The sequence below is a fragment of the Callithrix jacchus genome, chromosome 1, assembly GCF_049354715.1.
Source record: "Callithrix jacchus isolate 240 chromosome 1, calJac240_pri, whole genome shotgun sequence".
Taxonomy (NCBI): domain Eukaryota; kingdom Metazoa; phylum Chordata; class Mammalia; order Primates; family Cebidae; genus Callithrix; species Callithrix jacchus.
Genome location: NC_133502.1, coordinates 145,377,493 through 145,397,018, shown reverse-complemented (window position 1 = coordinate 145,397,018; position 19,526 = coordinate 145,377,493). Strand labels below are relative to the sequence as shown.

The 19,526-nt window shown below is 48.4% G+C and overlaps 1 protein-coding gene across 2 annotated transcripts; it reads left to right on the top strand.

Annotated features, from left to right (window-relative positions):
- Positions 1-694: 694 nt before the first annotated feature.
- On the top strand, positions 695-18,321 carry IGFBPL1 (insulin like growth factor binding protein like 1). 2 transcript variants are annotated; one of them, XM_035252545.3, is made up of 5 exons: positions 695-1,206; positions 10,619-10,728; positions 11,479-11,595; positions 13,604-13,706; positions 15,679-18,321. In XM_035252545.3, the coding sequence occupies exons 1-5, from the start codon at positions 759-761 to the stop codon at positions 15,684-15,686; spliced, it is 786 nt and encodes a 261-aa protein (XP_035108436.1). In that variant the 5' UTR covers positions 695-758; the 3' UTR covers positions 15,687-18,321. The 2 variants fall into 2 exon arrangements, with proteins under 2 accessions (XP_035108436.1, XP_035108429.1); XM_035252538.3 differs by having other exon boundaries at positions 13,604-13,762.
- The last annotated feature ends 1,205 nt before the right edge of the window (positions 18,322-19,526 follow it).

Sequence of the window (19,526 nt, the reverse complement as noted above, 5' to 3'; positions counted from 1 at the left end):
GCCCATTAATTGTAGGAGAAACCCAGTTTCAGAGATGACAAGAGTTGGGGAAACTGTGAAATATTCTAAGTGGAAAAACCAAGTGCAGACTAAGGTGTATGCCACACTACTGTGTGAGAGAGAAACTGTGTGTGTGTTTTAAAGTAAGGGGCTTTTATAGGCACATGTGCTTTTATAGGCATAGAGAACATTTCTGAAAAAAAATACACAAAAACTCGATAGTAAGAGTGGCCTCTGGAAGCCTAGCTGGAGGATTGGGATACAAGCTGGTAGGGAAACCCTCTTTTCATCCTTACATGTATACGTAAAATATGACATTTTAAACCATATATTCTCTTTATAAAATAAACCTTTGAAAACTACTGAATGCAAAATAAAATAAAATTAAATAACGCATCCTTCTGTGAGGATTTACGGGCTTACTATCTGCAGCCAGCCTTGGATCCGGAGACCGTACGGTTATCCAATCCTGACTCTACCACAGCGACCTCAAGCAAGTTTCCGCCCCCACTGGGTCTCGGTTTCCGCAAGAGTCCAATCGGACGGAGGTCAGAGAGCTGCTCTCGGGGCGTCCCTCCAGCTCGGAGCCCCCGGCCTCAGGCACCGCCCTTGTCCCGTCCCGGGCCGGGGCAGCGGTCTGCGGGCGCCCCGCGGTGCAGGCCCGGCCAATCAGCGGCCGCGGGGAGGGAGCGGTGGCTGCGCGGCAGGCGCCGAGCAGAGCGCAAAGCAAAGGCGCCGCCGCTGTCCCGGAGCAAGCCATGCCGCGCCTGTCGCTGCTCTTGCCGCTGCTGTTTCTGCTGCTGCCGCCGCTGACCTCGAGCCTCGGGCTCCGCGACGCGGGCGGACGGCGCCCCGAGTGTGGTCCGTGCCGGCCCGAGCGCTGCCCGGCGCCCGCGCGCTGCCCGGAGCCCGGGATCTCGGCGCGCGACGAGTGCGGCTGCTGCGTGCGCTGCCTGGGAGCGGAGGGTGCGAGCTGCGGGGGTCGCGCCGGCGCGCGCTGTGGCCCCGGCCTGGTGTGCGTGAGCCAGGCCGCGGGGGCGGCGCCCGAGGGCACCGGGCTCTGCGTGTGCGCGCAGCGCGGCGCCGTCTGCGGGTCCGACGGCCGCTCGTACCCCAGCGTCTGCGCGCTGCGCTTGCGCGCCCGGCACACTCCCCGCACGCACTTCGGTCATTTGCACAAGGCGCGCGATGGCCCTTGCGAGTTCGGTGAGTCGGGGTCAGGTCTCGGGTGGGTAGAGAAGAGGAGACCCTAACCTTCTGGGATGTGGAGCGGAGGACCCACCTGCCCAGTGGCGGATGGCCCTGCCTGGGACTCAGTTTCCCCTTCGAGAGCAGTATTTCTTATCTTTCCTTGTGCTCAGAGAGACTGGGGCCAGAATCCTTGGAGACGCCCCTCACCATAGTAGTCGAAGTTTTGGTGAGCCTGCTGCCCCTTTTGGTACATAAGTACTTGGCGATGCAGTCAGTTATTTGTAGGCATGGTATGTTTGTCCCGCAGGAGACGGGGAGTTAAGGAGGGGGATCTGAGTTCCCAGGTATCCAGCGTCCGTTGGGTTGTTTGAATGGGGAGGAAGGGAAGTTGAGGATGGGGGAGGAGGATGAGTTCCAGAGTGGGGACTCAGGAGTCACCAGGCCATAGCACCAGAGCACCAGGGCCTCAGGTGTGGGATGGGGCTGACCTGGGATGCTGAGGGAGCTCTATCCAGGAAAAGTGAGACTTTTGGAAACCTAAGATCTGAAAAGATTGTGGTACTTTCTGGGCAGACCCAGGTCTCGTGGTCCTAAAACATACATAATTTGGAGAATCCTGCCTTAAGTAAAGGAACAGAACTGCCAGGGACTTAGAAACTTATTATGAAATGCTAGAAACTTAGAAACTTAAGCTTCATTAACATTACAGTAAAATCATCTCTGAGTGCCATAACTGCCCATCCTCTTTATGTACCTTTTGAAAACCAAACAAAAAGAAATCAAAACATTAGCACGGGGTGTCCAGTGAAGCACCCTGCTTTACCAGCTTCCTAAGCATGAGCATAGTCTACCCATTACGTTCTTGAGAAGTGCTCATATGTACTCTGCACGGAGTGGTCAGTGCCGAGTTTAGGGTGAGTAAGGTGGCAAGTGAGTCCCAAAGAGCCTGGCTTTTGGCCTGGGGTTGAGGCTTCTAAGAAATAATTCTGGCCTGAGCCTGGTGACCAAGTCCAGACTTCAGTGCCTAAGGCAGTGTAATGACTTAGCTTCAAGAAAGAAGCTTAGGGTGGGGTTAAGACCTTTCTAAACCTTATGAAGTATCTAGTAGTCTTTCCCCTCAAGTAGTTCAGGTAGATGTACCCGAGTCCAGGAGATGCAATGGATTGTTGGAGATGAGGCGGGAAGCCTCCTGTCCTAGGAAATGTAAAACCAGTGTGTGGCTGGTTGGGCACAGAAAAACCACCATTGACTGTTCCTAGCTGAAACTTCCCGTGGAGGACAGAGCTGGCTGGGAGTGCCTCTGTGCTGCTGCTGGCTCCCTGAGTGGCCCTGGATGGGTCCCTTCCCTGCTCTGGCCGTATCAGCCACAGTGGAGTCATTGTTGAGGTCCCTTTCACTTGGAACAGTTTGTTTCCGCCCTGTGGCACTTAAAAAGACCTCTCTCTTTCCTTTTGCTAGTTCCTTTCACTCTTTTTTATAATCTGCTTTCCTGGGCAGTTAATTCACAGGCAATTCTCTTTGTCTCCAGACAAGTAACACTTTAACTCCACATGCAGGAGACATAAGAAATGCTGACCAGGCCCCCAGACTCTAAATGGTGCTGACAGTCTCAGCTTATTTGTCCCCAGAGTGGCATTCTCTTCCTAAGAGAAAAGGCACCTTAAATACATTCAGACCAAATCTGCTGTTACTCAGAGAAAGAGATGGAGACCCAGCAAGGTCAGAGCCCTTGTCCAGGGTGACCAGTAAAGGGTGACCAGCTCCCAGATCCAACACCATGTCCAGTACTCTTTTGGCACAGGACTTCATAGCATTAAGTCAGGCAGATGGTGGTTACCATGGTTACCAGAGTGAGGCCAGATGGCAGATGGAAACTCCACACCCCTAATTCACTGAAAATTACCAAATGACAAGTAAATGTGACAGCCCCTTCACTCTGATCTATGGGCTCTGAGGCCTACCCCAGGCACAGACCTAGGGAAGAAAGATGTTTATGGGGCCACACAGAAGCAACTCAGGATGGCTTTTCATGATCTCATTAGTGACAGGCCTCAGGCCTCCCTGGGGTTCAGCCCTCCTTCCGCACCAGCCTTTATGTCATCCACCACAGAACCAGGCACTGTTGGCCTGTCACTTTCTGTCCTGAAGTGCTGGCGTGGTCCCTGCCCTTGTGTCTGGGATAAAGCATGAAGGTGTGGACAGGGGACGTTTCCTAGCCCAGGCAGCAGCTCATTCTGTGCTGCCCTGTAGTCATCTTTTATTCAGAAGACACAGCCGGAGTGTTTTTTAACAATGCCCCTGGGGACGCTGCTTGAAGGAAAACAGACTGTGAGTCAGAGTGGGGCTGTTCTGCTTCGATATTAGTGAGAAAATCACCTCTCCTGACTCTTCGGTTCCCAAGCACCTAGATTTAATGGAATGAGGCCTCGGAGAGTATTATGTTGCTCACAGTGTGGGAAGGGTCCTTACACATGCCTCTGAGGAACCTGGGGAAGCAGTTTCAGGCTTAAATTCTGCCCTTTCCTCCTATGCCCTGAAATGCCCTGAACTGCCTTGTAATGAGAGCGATCCTTTGATCTGCACACATGTACAGAAGACTCGCATATGAATAATTCTTACTGTTGGAAATTGCTTTTGCATCTATGTTTTTTTCTTTTTTTCTTTTCTTTTTTTTTTTTTTGACAGGGTCTCACTCTGTCTCCCAGGCGGAGTACAGTGGCCTGATCACAGCTCACTGTTGCCTGGAACTCCTGGCCTCAAGCACTCCTCCCACCTCAGCCTCCCAAAGTACTTAAATTAGACATGAGATGCTATACCTGGGCTGCACCCATCTTTTTACATGATTTTTACAACTGCCCTGGGGAGGTCTCCTTCTCATTTAATAGAAGTGAAAACTGATGCACATGGAAAGAAATTCCCTGGAGCCACCTGGCTGGTCCCAGCTGTGACAGGGCTCCAGTGTAGGCTTGTCTGGCTGTTTTCAGATGGGCGCCTCAAGGCTAGCCTGCTAGCAACCTGATCAGGAAGGTGCTGTGCACTAGCCAGTCTTGAATCTTGAGGGTTTCTCAATCTGGATCCACCTCCCTATTTTTCCCAAGGTTTGTCACTTGTCCCTCTATTTAGCACCGGGCGATAGCTCCCGAGAGGAGCCTTGAAGAATGGGGAGAGAATCCCAAGGCTGGCAAGGAGGAGTTACAGCATGAACTGAGGCTCAGAGGTGGGAGCCCTTTGGTGGATGTGCAAGTGGGCCGATAGGGCCAAGGCCTGGTAGTATGTTTGGGAAAGGCGGAGGTAGGCCATTGCAAGCCTTGGGTGCCAGGCCAAAGGGGGAGGCTTCATTCTGCACTTTGGGAGGCTGAGGTTGAAGGATCGCTTGAAGCCAGGAGTTCAAGGACAGCCTGGGCAACACAGCAAGATCCTATCTCTACAAAAAATTCTAAAAATTAGCTGAGTATGATAACATGTGCCTATAGTCCTAGCTACTTGGGAGGCTGAGACAGGAAGATTCCTTGAGCCCAGGAGTTCGAGGCTACAGTGAGCTATGATCACACCACTGTCCTCCACCTGGGAGACAGAGCAAGACCCTGTCTCAAAAAAGAAGAAGAAGAAAAAAAAAGATGGTGGCAAAAAAGCAATTTCCAACAGTAAGAAACAGTAAGAATTATTCATATGTGGGTCTTCAATACATTCTGAATTATTGGTTCAGCTTCTCACTGATAAAGTGGTATGGCCTTACTATTGTGATGATGATGATTGCTCTCATTACTTTAAAAGGCTGGAGTGTTCAATGTGTGTACCCTATTTGTTAACATTGGGAGCGGGTTGGGGTCCTACAGACAGCAAGTTAATGTCATGTTTTGAATGATAACTTAGATAGGAACAGGGTCCCAGCCAGTACCCACCAGGGCATTGAGCACTGGCAGCTTCAATGAGCTCCTGAGACCTTGAATCAGAAAATTCACCTTGGTTGAAATTCCATCTCCACTTAGAAACCTAGGTCTGTGCTAGTGCATGTTACCAGGTAACCAGGAGAGGCAGCGAATGCCACTTTGTGAGAGGGACAAAGAAGGGGCTTGTGCTCAAAAGCCTTTCATGCTGTGGGAGGAGATCTGAGGCAGAGGCTGCAGGGAGTGGGATTAAGCTGTTTCTCATTGCGCATCGTAACGTGACTATTAGCATAAATTATCAGGGCTGTTCAGTGCATTGATTATTAAACTCTTTGGTTGTGTGCTTTTTAATACAAGCAGATGGGGTCCTGGGGGATGACTTTTGATACACTTTCTTTCCCTAGCACCATTAAGTTTAAAGAAATCTCAGAGGCATTTGGGAAGATTTTTTCATTCCAGCCATCAATGACCAATGTAACTGATGAGGTAGGGGGACAGATCACCACACACTGTGATAACAATATTGATGCCTTTCATTTGTACAGATCCACACAGTTAATAACGCAGTCACATCTATTTTCTCCCTTCACCTCGATGATGTGAGGCTGTGGTGGTTATCATCATTTGCAGATAGAGGAGATGATTAGCAACTTGCCCAAGCTCCAGTGGTTGGCAGCCAGACCCCTGGGCATTTGAGTTTCCCTCTGGTACTGTTTTGCTCACCCCACAGTATTGCCTCCTGTGACCGTGTGCATCTGGGTGACTATCTGTCTTACCTGATGGTTAGCCCTTCGGTGGGTGGATTTGTGCCATCCCTGCAATTCTAGGGCTGTTGCTGGCACAAGCGGAAGGAAACAAGTATCAGCAAGGAAGAGCTATGGGGGATGAAGCTTCCACATTTGCAGGCTGGGCTAGCCAGAAGCCATCCTCCCTCCCGCAAGCCACATCACTCTTGTCAAAGGCAGAAAGGAAAGCCCTGGTGCCCCTGGCAGCGCTGCAGCTCTGGCAACAGTAACAGTATGCGATTGGCTTCTCAGAGTGAGGGTTGTAGTAATGGCCCCTGGTGCCTCTCACCTGAGGCCAGAGGGTCTCGTGCAGGCAAGGCGCCTTAGCGGAGACTGCCTAGAGACAGCACCCCCTGCTGAGTCCTCCAGTCCCTCTGCAGAGGTCTTTTATAGTTTGTAAGGGGTTTTGCAAGTGTTCCTCATAGCAGCCTTTGGGGAGTGGGCTGGGGAGGGAATAGATTCCTGGGCACCCCTGCCCCTTTTTTTTTTTTTGAGACAGAGTTTTTGTTCTTATTGCCCAGGCTGGAGTGCAATGGCTGTCTCACTGCAACCTCCACCTCCCATGTTCAAGCAATTCTCCTGTCTTCCCAAGCAGCTGGGATTACAGGCATGTGCCACTATGCCTGGCTAATTTTGTATTTTTTTTAGTAGAGATGGGGTTTCTCCATGTTGTCCAGTCTGGTCTCAAACTCCCGACCTCAGGTGTTCCTCCCACCTCAGCCTCCCAAAGTGCTGGATTACAGGCATTAGCCACTGCACCCGGACCCTGGGCCCCTTTTAAAGAAGAAACTGAGACAAAGGCTGGGACCTGGCAGAGAAAGGATTTGAACCTAGACTCTTCCACCCTTGCCCACCAAGCTGTCCTTCCTGCCTGAGGTGGCAGTCGTGACACTGAATGCTCCAGTGCCATGCTGGAATGAGCCCTTGGAGATAGTAGGGACTAGAAGTGTCCTGCTGGTGTCAAGGATACATTGCTTATGCTATGGGGTATCTTCACAAGAGCTGTTCCCCGAGGGTGATGTTTGGGGTGTTTCTTTGTTGTGTAGAAAACAGCTAACGTGGCAGGCCTGTGACCGTATCCTCAGAAAGACCTGCTGGCAAGGTTGGCCCTTGGCTGGTATCTGTGGACTTAGATTTCAGGGGATTCTACTATCCTCAGAATTGATGAGAGTGGCTCATTGTGCCTGAACTGTACAAACAATGTGGTTTATGCTGAACACCTGCTTTCCTTTTCAGAGTGTGGAATTTTGGTATTCAGTTAGGCAGAGAGTGCATCTGTGGCCAGCTCCCAATAAAAACCCTGGGCACCGAGTCCCTCTTGAGCATCTCTGGTGGACAGCATTTCACATGGTTGTCACTCCACGGGGAGGGCTCTTGGAAGCTTGTGCCTGCTTCCCCCACCCTGACTTTTTCCCTTGGCTGATTTTGCCAGATGGGAAAATCCTTTCACTGTAATAAATCACAGCCTGAGTACCACTACATGCTGAGTCCTGTGAGTCCTCCTAGTCTTCCTAGGAAATCACTGAACTGGAGAGTTGTCTTGGGGATCCCCCAACACAATCCCTAAGCAACTCATCTCTTATTCTGGAACAGAGACCATACAGATAACAAATGTTCCACTTTAGAAACCAGTGTGGAAGTGAATGGAATCATGGTGCCTGGGTTTGAGTCCCTGTTCCTCCAGGCACTTCACCTTTCTGAGTCTTGGTTTTCTCATCTGTAAAATGGGGATGCAAGCAGCTACCTTACAGGGCTGGCGTGAGGATTAACGGGTAGTATACCTGGAAGGGTCTTCTAGGGAAAAGGCAGGATGGTGTTAGCACACTGGTTCAGAAGAGCTTCGGTTCTGGAGCCAGAGCGCTGGGCTCATAGCCTCCTCACTGCACCCTTTAATGCTGGGTAACCCAGGGCAGCACCACCATCTGGCAGTTGGTGAGATTGCTGGAGAGAGAAACAGGTGAATACCTGTAGGCAGAAGACAGTGAGCGCTGTGCTAGCTGACGGCATAATTACTGTTATTACTGGTACTGTGATAGCTATTGATCATAAAGAGCTACTATGGATACAAGTATTTTAAATATAAAATCAGATATGTTAAAATTAAAAGCATGGCTAGGAATAGTGACTTGTGCCCATATTCCCAGTGCTTTGGAAGGCCAAGATGGGAGGATTGCTAGAGGCCAGGAGTTTAAGACCAGCCTGGGCAGCATAGCAAGAACCATCTCAACAACAACAAAAAATTTTCAATTAGCTAGGCATGGTAGTGCACACCTATAGTCCCAGCTACCTGAGAGGCTGAGGCAGGAGGACTGCTTGAGCCCTGGAGTTTGAGGCTGCAGTGAACTATGATTGTGCCACTACATTCCTGCCCAAGTGACAGGATGAGGCCCTGACAAAAAAAAAAAAAAAAGTATTACTATAACAGGATCATCATGAAATTTTTTGAGGTCACAGACTGTTCTGTATCTTGGCTGTAGTAGTGGTTACATGACTGTATCCATTTGTCAAAACTAGAACTGCACATCAGAAAGAATGAATTGTGCTTTTTGTAAATTTTTAAATAAATAAATAAATAAAAATTTAAATGTCCCTTTAATGTGCTTTGACGTCCCTTTAAAAAGCAGGGCCTCTTTTGTAAAAAAAAATTGGTATTTTCTGCCACAAAATCAATTTTATAGAGACTATTTCTAAGGCAGTCTTTCTTAATTGTAGTTGTTGAAAGATAGAGATGGAAACATGAGGAGAGAGAGATGAATTGTGATTTACTGGCTTATTCATTTAGGCCTGAAGGGATTGATGAAATCAGTTAAAATTTGACTTTACATGAACAAAAGTAAACCACACTGATTGAGTATCCCGTTGGTATCCAGGTCCTTCTGACTATCACCACAGCGAGCCACTATAACACCAGGTAGGGCTCTGCTGGAGGCAGCATCCCAGTGCCTGTTTGGTTGAGGAGGCGCTGGCGGGACAAGGTGAACAAATTAGACTGTCTTTGTCATCACAGATAGGGCTCCTGCTAGAGAGCTCAGTGCTGTGGCTCTCTGTGGCTGTCAGGCAATATTAGACATCTAGAATCTCAGTTCCAGGGGCTTTAGTGACAGTCAGGCATGTGGGTTGGACACCACCCTTCAGAGGGCCCTCAGATGGGCACAGGTGAAGGAGTGGACGGATCAGATACAGGGGGAGGAATGCAGCCTGGGATGGGGAGGGCAGCCTGTATTCAACTCACCGGAGGGGTGCTGGGGCACCCAGGGGCTATGGGGCTCCAGAGGGAAACCCTAGGATCAGCAGGTGGGGGTTACAGGCTTTAGCTCTAGGTGAGGATGTGCTTTTTTACCAGTGGAGCCCTACAAAGACAGAATGGCCTGGCTCCATAGGTGGGGAGTTCCCCATCCCTGGAGGCTTGCAAATGGAGGCTGGGTGAGCATGTCATACATGGTCAGTCACAGAATCATGGGGAATTGGGATGCTAAGGAGCTTCTCTAGTTTGAGACTGTGGCTCTAAGGCAATTTCCCAGAGAATTTTTGGCACCAGCTTGACAGAGTCTACTTCCCAGTCTGTCTGGAGGGGCCAAACTAGTCTCCTTTCTGTACCTTGATGCTCCTGTGTGTTTGGGTGTGATGTGACCCTGTCCCTCATCTCCTTCCTCCTGCCTTCTGCCTCCTCCCTTTGCTTTTTTTATATTGCAGCCTTACCCAGATGCAGGCTTGTGGAGAACAACAAGGCTGTCCTTGAGTCACCAGGCAAAGCCCTAGGAGTTCTAGACTTTGCAGTTTGGTGGCCTGGGAATGAACGTGTTTGCTCCTTGATTTGTCCTGTGTTTCTTCATCTATTTGCTCCTGGCCCTCATTTGCATATCACATTAACTTAAGCCATCACTTCCACCCTCATTCCATGGTTAGATCAGCTCGACTGCCCTAGGAAGCAGGGGTGTGATCCCCACCATACAGATGACAGCTGGGTGCGAGCATTCCCCGGCCAGGCCTCCACACTGCACCTTGCCAAGACACTGTGGTGCTGGACGCTGGGCTGGCTGAGCTTGCTGTCCAGTGCAGGTGAGAGCGGGTAGAAATGCCTGGCCTTGATTCTTCCAGCCCAGCATGAGCAGAGCAGATGCCAGGCACAGGGAGGAAGGCAGAGTATGGAGTAGGAGCTTGAAACATCTAACACCAGGTCCTGTCCAGAGAGCCCACACCCTCCCTCTCCTCTCCGTCATGTTTGGCAGTCTAGAACCATATTTGCCTGATTTGCCCAGGCTGGGTGTTGACTTCTGCGGATGAGGAGGTGGGGGAAGTGGGGAGGCTTGGGGAGTCTTTGCTCTGTGCATGCAAATGGGCATCTTGAATGGACCACAGGGGGTTGAGCTCCAGGGTATATGCAGCTGTTCTGCCTGGCATTCTTCTTCCCAACGCCCTCCACATGGAAGGAGAAAAGCCCATCTGTTAGAAGATTCTGCCGTTGGTGGTGTGACACTAGCCCCTCTCGGAGTCGGCTGCCCTGTCTCTTGATTGAGCTATAGCAGATGGCAGCTGGAGCCTGAAAGGGGCCCTGGGAGGGAGCAATGAGGCCCTAGCTCTGCCTCAGACAGCATTGGGGGACTTTAGGAAGTCGCCCTGCCCCAGCATGACTCCTGCCTAGCTCCTCTCCTGTCAGGACATTCTAGCAGGCTCTCAGCGGGCTGGGGAGTTTAGAGGTGGGTTGCTTGAAACCCAGCAGGGTAAAGGTTATGTCCCCTTGTCTCCTCCTCCCAGCTCCTGTGGTCATTGTTCCTCCCCGGAGTGTTCACAACGTCACCGGGGCGCAGGTGGGCCTGTCCTGTGAAGTGAGGGCTGTGCCTACCCCAGTCATCACATGGAGAAAGGTATTTCTCTCCAAGAACTCTTGTGTTGAGCGTGCACATGTGTGTGTATGTGCGTGCGTGTGTGTGTGTGTGTAAGAGACAGGGAGAAACAAAGACATGAGTGGTAAATGTGTTTTTCTTTTAAGTGTGTTTGTATATATGCCTTTATAGGTGGGCAAGAGGATGAAGAAAAGATACCTTCTGTACCACTCCTCTGCCTCGAAACTTCTACCCCAAAGCTCTTCCCTTAGAAGGGGACATTGCAATCCTTCCTGTGCCATTGACACCTGTGGCCACTTAGGGACCCAGAAAGCTCTGCTGTTACCCTGTCTGCATCAGCTGCAGTGGCTGTGTGTGTGTGTGTGAGTCCTTCAGGGCTGTGTTTTAGACAGACCTGGCTGGTGGCAGAATACTCAGTTCTATTCTAAAACCAAATCTTCCTAAAGACCAGTTTTTCAGAGACTGGCAAGGATCACAGTATATGTTGTCCCTTAATGTCAACAGCCCTCAGACGGGTGTTGAAATTCTGAATCCTTCTGTGGGATAGTGGTGATGTTCGTGTCTTTGCTGTCCAGCAGAGTGTGCTGTCTATATGTACAAGTAGGCTTAAAAAATGGCTGATGTCATTTGCATAGCAATGAGCAGTGCTAGGGTTTCAGTCTTTGAGGCAATGGGAGGAGGAGGAAGGAGGAGGATGAGGAAGTCTGTGGGATGGTTTTTATCCAGAAATGCTTTGTCTAAGCCCCCTGCTGGTGTTTATGTCCCCTGTAGGTCACGCAGTCCCCTGAGGGCACCCAAGCACTGGAGGAGCTGCCTGGGGACCACGTCAATGTAGCTGTCCAGGTGCGAGGGGGCCCTTCCAACCATGAGGCCACAGCCTGGATTTTGGTGAGTGTTTAGGATTCTTGGATGTTATCGACTGACCCTTATAAGCCATCCTTTGTATTTCAACAACACATTACATGTTTCAAAGCTATTCTTACCCATTTCTCACTGGCCCCTCCAGTAACTGTGAGGCAAGCAGGGTAGGTTGCAGATCTACTGGGAACATATGTGATCTGCTGCCAGGGGCAGAGTGATTGCCCCACAGGGATGTCCATGTCCTCACCCCAGAACCTTAGGATGTTACATGGCAAGTCGGTGGGAGGGAGGCCATGGTTGCTAAACAGCTGACTTTAAGATAAGGAGATTAGGCTGGGCACGGTGGCTCACCCCTGTAATCCCAGCGCTTTGGGAAGCTGAGGTGGGCGTATTGCCTGAGGTTAGGAGTTCAAGACCAGCATGGCCAACATAGCGAAACCCCGTCTCTACTAAAACTACAAAAATCAGCCGGGCATGGTGATGGGCACTTGTAATCCCAGCTACTTGGGAGGGTGAGGCAGAAGAATCACTTGAACCCGGGAGGCAGAGGTTGCAGTGAGCTGAGATTGTGCCACTGCACTCCAGCCTGGGTGACAGAGGAAGACTTTATCTCAAAAAAATAAAAACAAACAAACAAACAAACAAAAAAGATAAGGAAATTAGCCTGGATTATCTGGGTGGGCCAGTTTAAAGGTGGGTCTTTTACGTGTGGAAGAGGGAAGCAGAAGAGTCAGAGGCATGAAGTGATTTGTTGTGAGGACTTGACCCACCATTGCTAGCTTTGAAGATGTTAGAAGGGGCCACAGCCAAGGGGTGCCAGCATCCACTAGGAGCTGGAGAAGGGAAGAAAACAAGTCTTCTGAGAGCCTTCAGAAAGAATGCAGCCCTGCCGGCACCTTGACTGTAGCCCACTGCTTTTAGCCCCTCTTGGGCTTCTGACCTCCAGAAGTGCAAATAAATGTGTTTGTTTTAAGGCACTAAGCTTGTGGCAATTTGTTACAGCAGCCCAAGGAAACTAGTATACTTGCTTCACATCACCCGCTGGTAAAGGAGGAAGAGGGCACATTCGAGTCCTCCTCCAGAGCTCTTTCCTGCCACTCACAGCATTTTTGTTACGATGAGGAATGCCACATGTTTGAAAGAGTGACGGAATGAGGAGCTAGGGGTCCATGTTGGGTCAGTCACTGTACCTTTCTGAGCCTCCATTTCTACTGTTGTTAAAAGAGGGCTTCAAACTGAATGACCTTGGAGGGCCTTTGTGGCCCTGACAGTCTGTGACTTACCTGTGAGTCTCCTGTAAAAAGAAGATCATAATACTCCTTTCCCCATGACTAGCATGAGTTTAAAACGAGCTGGTGTGCATACCCCACTGCATGGTCCATAGCTTGATTTGTAATTGATGGAAGCTGTTGGTTGTAACAAGAGAAAGCAAAAGAGAAGTGAGCTGGTTATGGACCTGGCCGTAAGCATCCTCGGGGTGCTCCCTAAGGACGACCTTCTCATTCCACCCACAGCTCTGGGAGGCTTGGTGACTTCTCCACCCAGCTGAGAGATGGGGATTGCAGTTGGGTGTGTGGTTTTTTCAAATCAAGCACATTCCCCCATTTTCGTATGAGAAAAGACAGGGAAAAGAGGTTATCTTTGGTGGTATTTTGTAGAGGCTGCCTCTATAGGGAATACTTTGTGGATCATTCTTTGATCAGTAATTTTTGTTCTTCTTTTAACTTGAGGTATTTTCCAAATAATCTATACCTTGCACCTTTACTAAAAAGTCCAGGTAGCTCACAGTAAAAGGCGGGTATGCAAAGGAATCATTGAGATGAGAGCCACAATAGGGAAAGTGCCTTTCAAGATGGTCCCTGGGAAGGAAATTTAGCTCTGTGCTCCTTGGCAGCCAAGGCAAGGAGACAAATAGAGCACGTTTTGCCTTATTCTGAAAAGGAGGAAGTGTGCAAACTTAGCATTAAGAACTAACTAAGGAAGTCATTTTGCTGTACCTTATATAACTGTATAACCTTGCCTGTTGTATTTCTAGATCAACCCCCTGAGAAAGGAGGATGAGGGAGTGTACCAGTGCCATGCAGCCAACGTGGTGGGAGAAGCTGAGTCCCACAGCACGGTGATGGTTCTAGATCTGAGTAAATATAGGAGCTTCCGCTTCCCAGCTCCCGATGACCGCATGTGATGGAGAAATGTACATGTTCTAAGTCATTTTCAGTGGTTTACATCCATATTATGAGATATTTGAGGTGGCTTACAAGACCTGCAATTAAAAAGAAGAAAAATACATAAATGGAAGAAACCAGGGAGAGAGCGAAAGAAGAATAGGAACGTACTAAGATGAGCAATAGAATCTGGTATATTCTGCACATATCTCCCTCTGAGCTTCCTAGCATGCAAAGGCAAGAGCCATGAACATGATGCGTGTCCATGAGATAAAAAGACCAGATGTATTTTCCTGTTTCTGAGGCTGGAGGGAATATTTCCTCTGTGTTCTTTTAGAAAGAGCACTGAGAAAGGTAGCAGATGGTGTCATTGTGATAGCATCCATGTGAAAATATTCCCGCAAAGGAGATGCCTGAGCTTCCTTTCCGGAGCTCAGGTCTTGCCTTTCTGTCCTCAACACTTAGCAGCACATCTCCTTGAGGGTGACGGCAGAGAGAATCTCTGCATCCCTCTGGCCAGGGTCTCCTAGTCCTTGTAGTCACACAGGTGACAGCTGGGGTTGCATCTGTTCCCTGCCTAAAGGTGAACTGGGAACTCTGGAAAGGAATCACTTTATAAGCCAGTTTTTGCTCCATAAAAATCCCAAAACCTTGCTGGATCACAGCCACAGATGCTGATCACTTGCTCATGTTCCATATTATAGCTGTGAGCTAGCTGTGGCCCTGCCCCATGTGTCCCCTCATTCAGGACCCTGCTGGAGGAACAGCTCCAGTGTGGAACATGTCCATTCCGTGGCCAAGCTGCACACACCACTGCATTTAAAGTTTCTGCTCAGATATGATGTGTGTCCCGCCTGCTTACAGACCAATCAATAGGTCTGGGTTGGAGAGAAGGAGTGGTCCCGGTGGGGATGGTGTAGGAGGATGTGCATTTCACTCACCAGAGGCCAAAGGGCAGGGATTGCATGATCCTCTTACAGGAACAGGGGAGCAGTGGTGAACAGGCACCATCACCAAGGTCAATCAACAGGTGCTTAATAGAACAGGAAAAACTGGAAACAAGTCCGATAGCGTTTCTCAAAAGCAGGAGGATTTTGCCACGGTTTTAATCATATTATTTTTTTAGCCACTGCTGTTGCAGCCTTCCGTGTGCAAGGCCTTACTTCTGGTCTGTAGGGGATAAACAGAAAAACAAAAAGTGGACATCATTATAATACAAGGAATGTGATGTTAAGGGAATGGGAGGAGATGGTAAGGTAGGAAAAGCAGCTTAGAACTGGGGAAAATGAAGGAAGACTCGTGGAGGAAGTGGCATTAGGGTTGAAGGATAGGTGTATACGTAAATAGTTAGAGGTCCCAGAAATGAGGAAAAAACTATGAAAATGTAAAACTGTGAAATAGGAATTCAACAAAGAATTACGAGATTGGGTCTTAAAATTGTCTTCCTGATAATACGTGACTTGTTTTTTATAGATATGTTTCCAGTTTTAAATATATATAATTTTTAAATATACACATATTTTGAGGCAGAAATGATTCTGGGGTGTCAATACATCAAAAGGATACCATCAAAAATCGAGGAATTTTAAGACCATCACTGTTGCCTGGGTCTTGAGTTCCTTCTGCAACATGCAGTATTGTCAGCTCTGGCTTGCATACCTCCAGGCACACAGAGCTCACTACCACTGATAGCCATCTGTGGATTTTCCAGTGGTTGAAAAGGTCTTCCTCTTATTAAGCTGGAGTCTGCCACTCTGAAACATCCACCTTTTGGTGTTAAAAGTACTTCTTGGGCCTCCACAGGGCCCTTCATGCTCCACTGGCACCATTTCTTGCTGGGGACAGATTTGAAGTGAAGGATCATTTCCCCCACCTTTCACGTAACACATAGTTTGTAACAGAGCAGGTTTACTTTCTCTAATTCTTTTTCTCCTTTTCTTCCTAGGGACTTAGAAACATTGCTCATGGGATGATGGAAAGGTCAAATAATGGATCTTTGTGCTTTGTGAAGAGTTAGAAAACCTGTATTTGTGGATGACCCCTTTTGTATGTTTTTAAAAATTAGATGCAAACTAGATTTGTATGCAGATGTAGTTTTTAGCAGGGCAAACAGTGAGAAACGGATTTGCATGTGGCTTTTTTTATATTTTTTAAATGAACTGCTCCATGAGAAGTCTTTTTTTAATTAGTCTCTTCCAGAGAGATCTCAGAATGGCATGCTTGCAATTTCTAAAGGGCTCATTTCAGCTGTGACTCTTTACCTCATTTGTCAACGACCTATTTAGTGGTGCTCTGTGACTTAGTGTGTGTTGTAGAAGCAGGGACGAGGGTCCCAGCTGTCTTCTGCCTGACTGTAACTTGCTGTGTGACCTGGACAGGTCCCTTCCCCTCTCTGGGCCCTGGTCTCTTCTTCATCTGTGAGTATGTCATTTTAACTGGATGTTACCAGTGTCCCTTTTAGCCCTGCTATCCTAGAGTAAGATGGTCCTTTGGGAAAAATACAGGAAGTGTGGTCTGATAATTCCTCAGAAACAAATTCCATTGCTTTATAACAGGACGTGGACAGCTGGCTGTAGCTCTCCTATTCCTACCCTTTTCCCTTTTAAAGAGATTCAGTTTTAGGTGGGATGCTTTACCGGACTCAGGAGCGCCTTGGCTGGGTCTTTGGCGACCAGAGCATCCATTTGTTAGCCTAACATTCTCTTTTTTAAAATTTTCTTTTGAGACAGGATCTCACTGTATCACCCAGGCTGGAGTGCAGTGGTGTCATCATGGCTCACTCCATCTTCGGGCCTCAGGTGATCCTCACACCTCAGCCTCCTGAGTAGCTGGGACCACAGGCATGCTCCACTATACCCAGCTTTTTTATTTTGGAGAGAGAGGGTCTCTCTGTGTTGCCCAGGCTGGTCTCAAACTCCTGTACTCAAATGATCCTCCTGTCTTGGCCTCCCAAAGTGCTGGGATTATAGGCATCTGCCACTGTGCCTGGCCTAGCCTAGCATTCTTTAAACAGGTGGTTAGAAGCAGTGGAGACCAGGCTTCTGAAGATCAAATTGTAAAAAAAGGGGGGTCAGGTGTTATTTCCAGACTGTGGAACTAGATTGTGGTAGAATATATTTTACTTACAGACATTTTGACCTCACCCAATAATAAAGCTCTCCTTTTTCTTCTTTAATGAAAAAAGAAAGAATATTTGCTATCTTGCCTTTAAAAAAAATAGATCATTAGGTGATTACAATTTTTAAAGTAAGAACTGAGATCCCTTACTGTGCACAGTTCTTTAAGTTCATAAGGCACGATCCCAACTCTGAGAGGGGGCAAGGCAGGTGTTAATGTCCCTGCCTTTTGCAGATGAAGAAACCAGGCTCTGATAGGAAAAGCTGCTTGCCAAGGTCTGAAGGCTTCTGAAAAGAGGAGCAGAGCTCAGAGCACCTGGCCCTCCTCAGTCCCCTTTCTACTCCATGGTGCTGCTTCTCAGAGTCATCTCAAAACTATGTAAAGGCAGATGCTGCCAATTGCACAGGCTTCAGGGACTCTTACAAAGGCTCATCCCAACTTTTAGGGCACACTCTCATGCCATTCACATTGTGCATTTAGAATCCTTGTTGGAAGTGAACTTTCTGCCCGTAAGCCTGCTGTTCCAGCCATTTCATGTCTAAAATACTGGGATGGCATCACCCTCTGTACTATGTGGCAGAGGAGACTGGCCTGGGATTCTGGAAACATGAGATCTATTTGCATATTAATCCCTGGCTTGCTGTGTGACCCCAGCAAGTCTCCTTCACTTTCTGAGCCTCAGTGTCCTCATTTGAATAAAAAGGGAATGAAACTAGATGAGTGGTTTACAAACTTTAAAACATCGGAACCTCTCTTTAAAAACGAGCTCAGAATTGAAATGGATGGTACTGGATGCTGCTCTTGTCTGCTGGGGTTTGGGGCTGCCAGAGGGACCTGCTCACATCCCCTCCTCACTCAGCACCTCCCGCCCCTCCCTTCTCCATGCCCTGTGACTTATTTCCACATCTGAGCGCCTGCAGTTAATTCTCCCACGTCCTGAATGGTTGCGAGATGATTTGGTCAGACCCTTAGTAAAATGACATCAGAAGGAATAGGGACGCTATGGCTCTGAAGAAGGTAGTAGAACATCCCACACCTGCTAAGAAGCACATTTCACAAACTCAGTTGACTCACCTCAGATTTGCCTAGTGAAAATTGAAGGGCTGGATCTCGATGCAGAGAGCAGGGTGGACAGAGCCCATGGTGGAAGTACTGAGCATCAAGACTGTATGGGGCTGCCTTTAGCATCCTAATTCTGTGCAAAGACAAATAAATAATTAATGTCATGCTGTCTGAAATTTTCACCAAAATCAAAAAGGCGCATTAACATGAATGTTCCAACCTAATGGTTTTTCAAATATGAGTGCCCAGAGACTTCTTCAGAGGCTCAGAGAGCATGTGTGCAGCAGCTGTTATCATATAATCACAAACCCTCTCCCCTCCCCACACCAAATGTGTGCTTTTCTACTGTTTTTGTAGATGACATGATGTTATGACCTCTGCACCCTGAAAATAAATGTGTTTAAGGACAGTCTTTGTGGTACCTTTGTCCTAGGAATGCTGTATGGGTAGGTGCAGGTCCCACTGATATTCCTTTATCATCCCTCACACCTTTCTTCTGTATGCCCACTTCAGCTATGTAGTCCAGACCCTCCTTCCCTCACACACCTGGGCTATGATCACAGCCCCACCATTCACCTTGCCTGCAATTTTTAACCAGCCCTAATCATCTTACATGACCATCTTTGACCATGTGTGTCCTACCATATAAGCATTCCAGTACCTAATTCACTTGCTGAGACATGCACTCTGTCCCTTCCCACACATTGAGTAGCCTTCTCCACGTTCCAGCCAGGTACGAGACGCTGAAAATCATATGGATTCCTCCCATATGAAAGTGGGTAGAATCAGGTCCTGAACTCAGACTCCAGTGGAGGCATGGGTGGGATAAGGTCACTATCCTTGGCGGCATAGGTGTCTGCTTTGTGCTTAGAGCAGAGGGAGATCAAGGAAGACTTCCCAGAAGAGGAGGCAGGCATTTGAACTGGCAGGAGTAGGCATGCAGGATTCCAGGCTAAGGAACTGGCATGCAAAAAGGAGTCAGGGTAGAGAAATGCAGTGTAGTTTGTGAACAGGGAGGAATGGCCAGTTGCTGCTGCTCAGAGCTGTGGTGGTGGGCAGGTGGTCGTTTTGGGCCACATCCCTAAATGCCAGCAGAGGAGGTTGAACTTGTTGCCGTAAGCAGTGGACAGCCTGGATTTCTGTCTTCTGTTTTCAGCTGGGCTTGAGAAAGACAATTCCATAGCCCGTGTTCAATCCCAAATGTATCTGCTTTTCCTTTTAAATGCAAATAAGGCTAGTTTTTAGTTAAGGTGGATTTCTTTTTCCTTCAGGTTTTATGGTGAAATTAATTCCAACATCTTTAAAAACACTGCCCTGCCTTCTCCTCCAGGGATGGATGGTGCAGGAGAAATGAATAAGAACAAGGAAATCCAGCGACAGTAAAAGTCTCCTCTAATGAATTTCCTCCTTCCCAGCCTTTACCAGGGCCTCATGAACATTAAATCAGACAATGATAATTCTATGATATTTTAATTAATTAAGGGAAATCCAAGTGCTCTGGCGTCTGCAGTTTAATGAATTCAGAACGTAGAAGCCCAGCGCCCAGGGCTGAGTCGGACACCCCCGCTTGCGTACGCTCTGGCTCTACAGGGCTGACTTCTCTCCTGGAATGTG

Bases quoted from the DNA above. Each gene is read 5' to 3' on its own strand.
- IGFBPL1 (XM_035252538.3), top strand. From the start codon at position 759: ATGCCGCGCCTGTCGCTGCTCTTGCCGCTGCTGTTTCTGCTGCTGCCG. The intron at 10,729-11,478 runs GTATTTCTCTCC...TGTCCCCTGTAG, and splicing joins CAGTCATCACATGGAGAAAG to GTCACGCAGTCCCCTGAGGG. The intron at 11,596-13,603 runs GTGAGTGTTTAG...TTGTATTTCTAG, and splicing joins AGGCCACAGCCTGGATTTTG to ATCAACCCCCTGAGAAAGGA.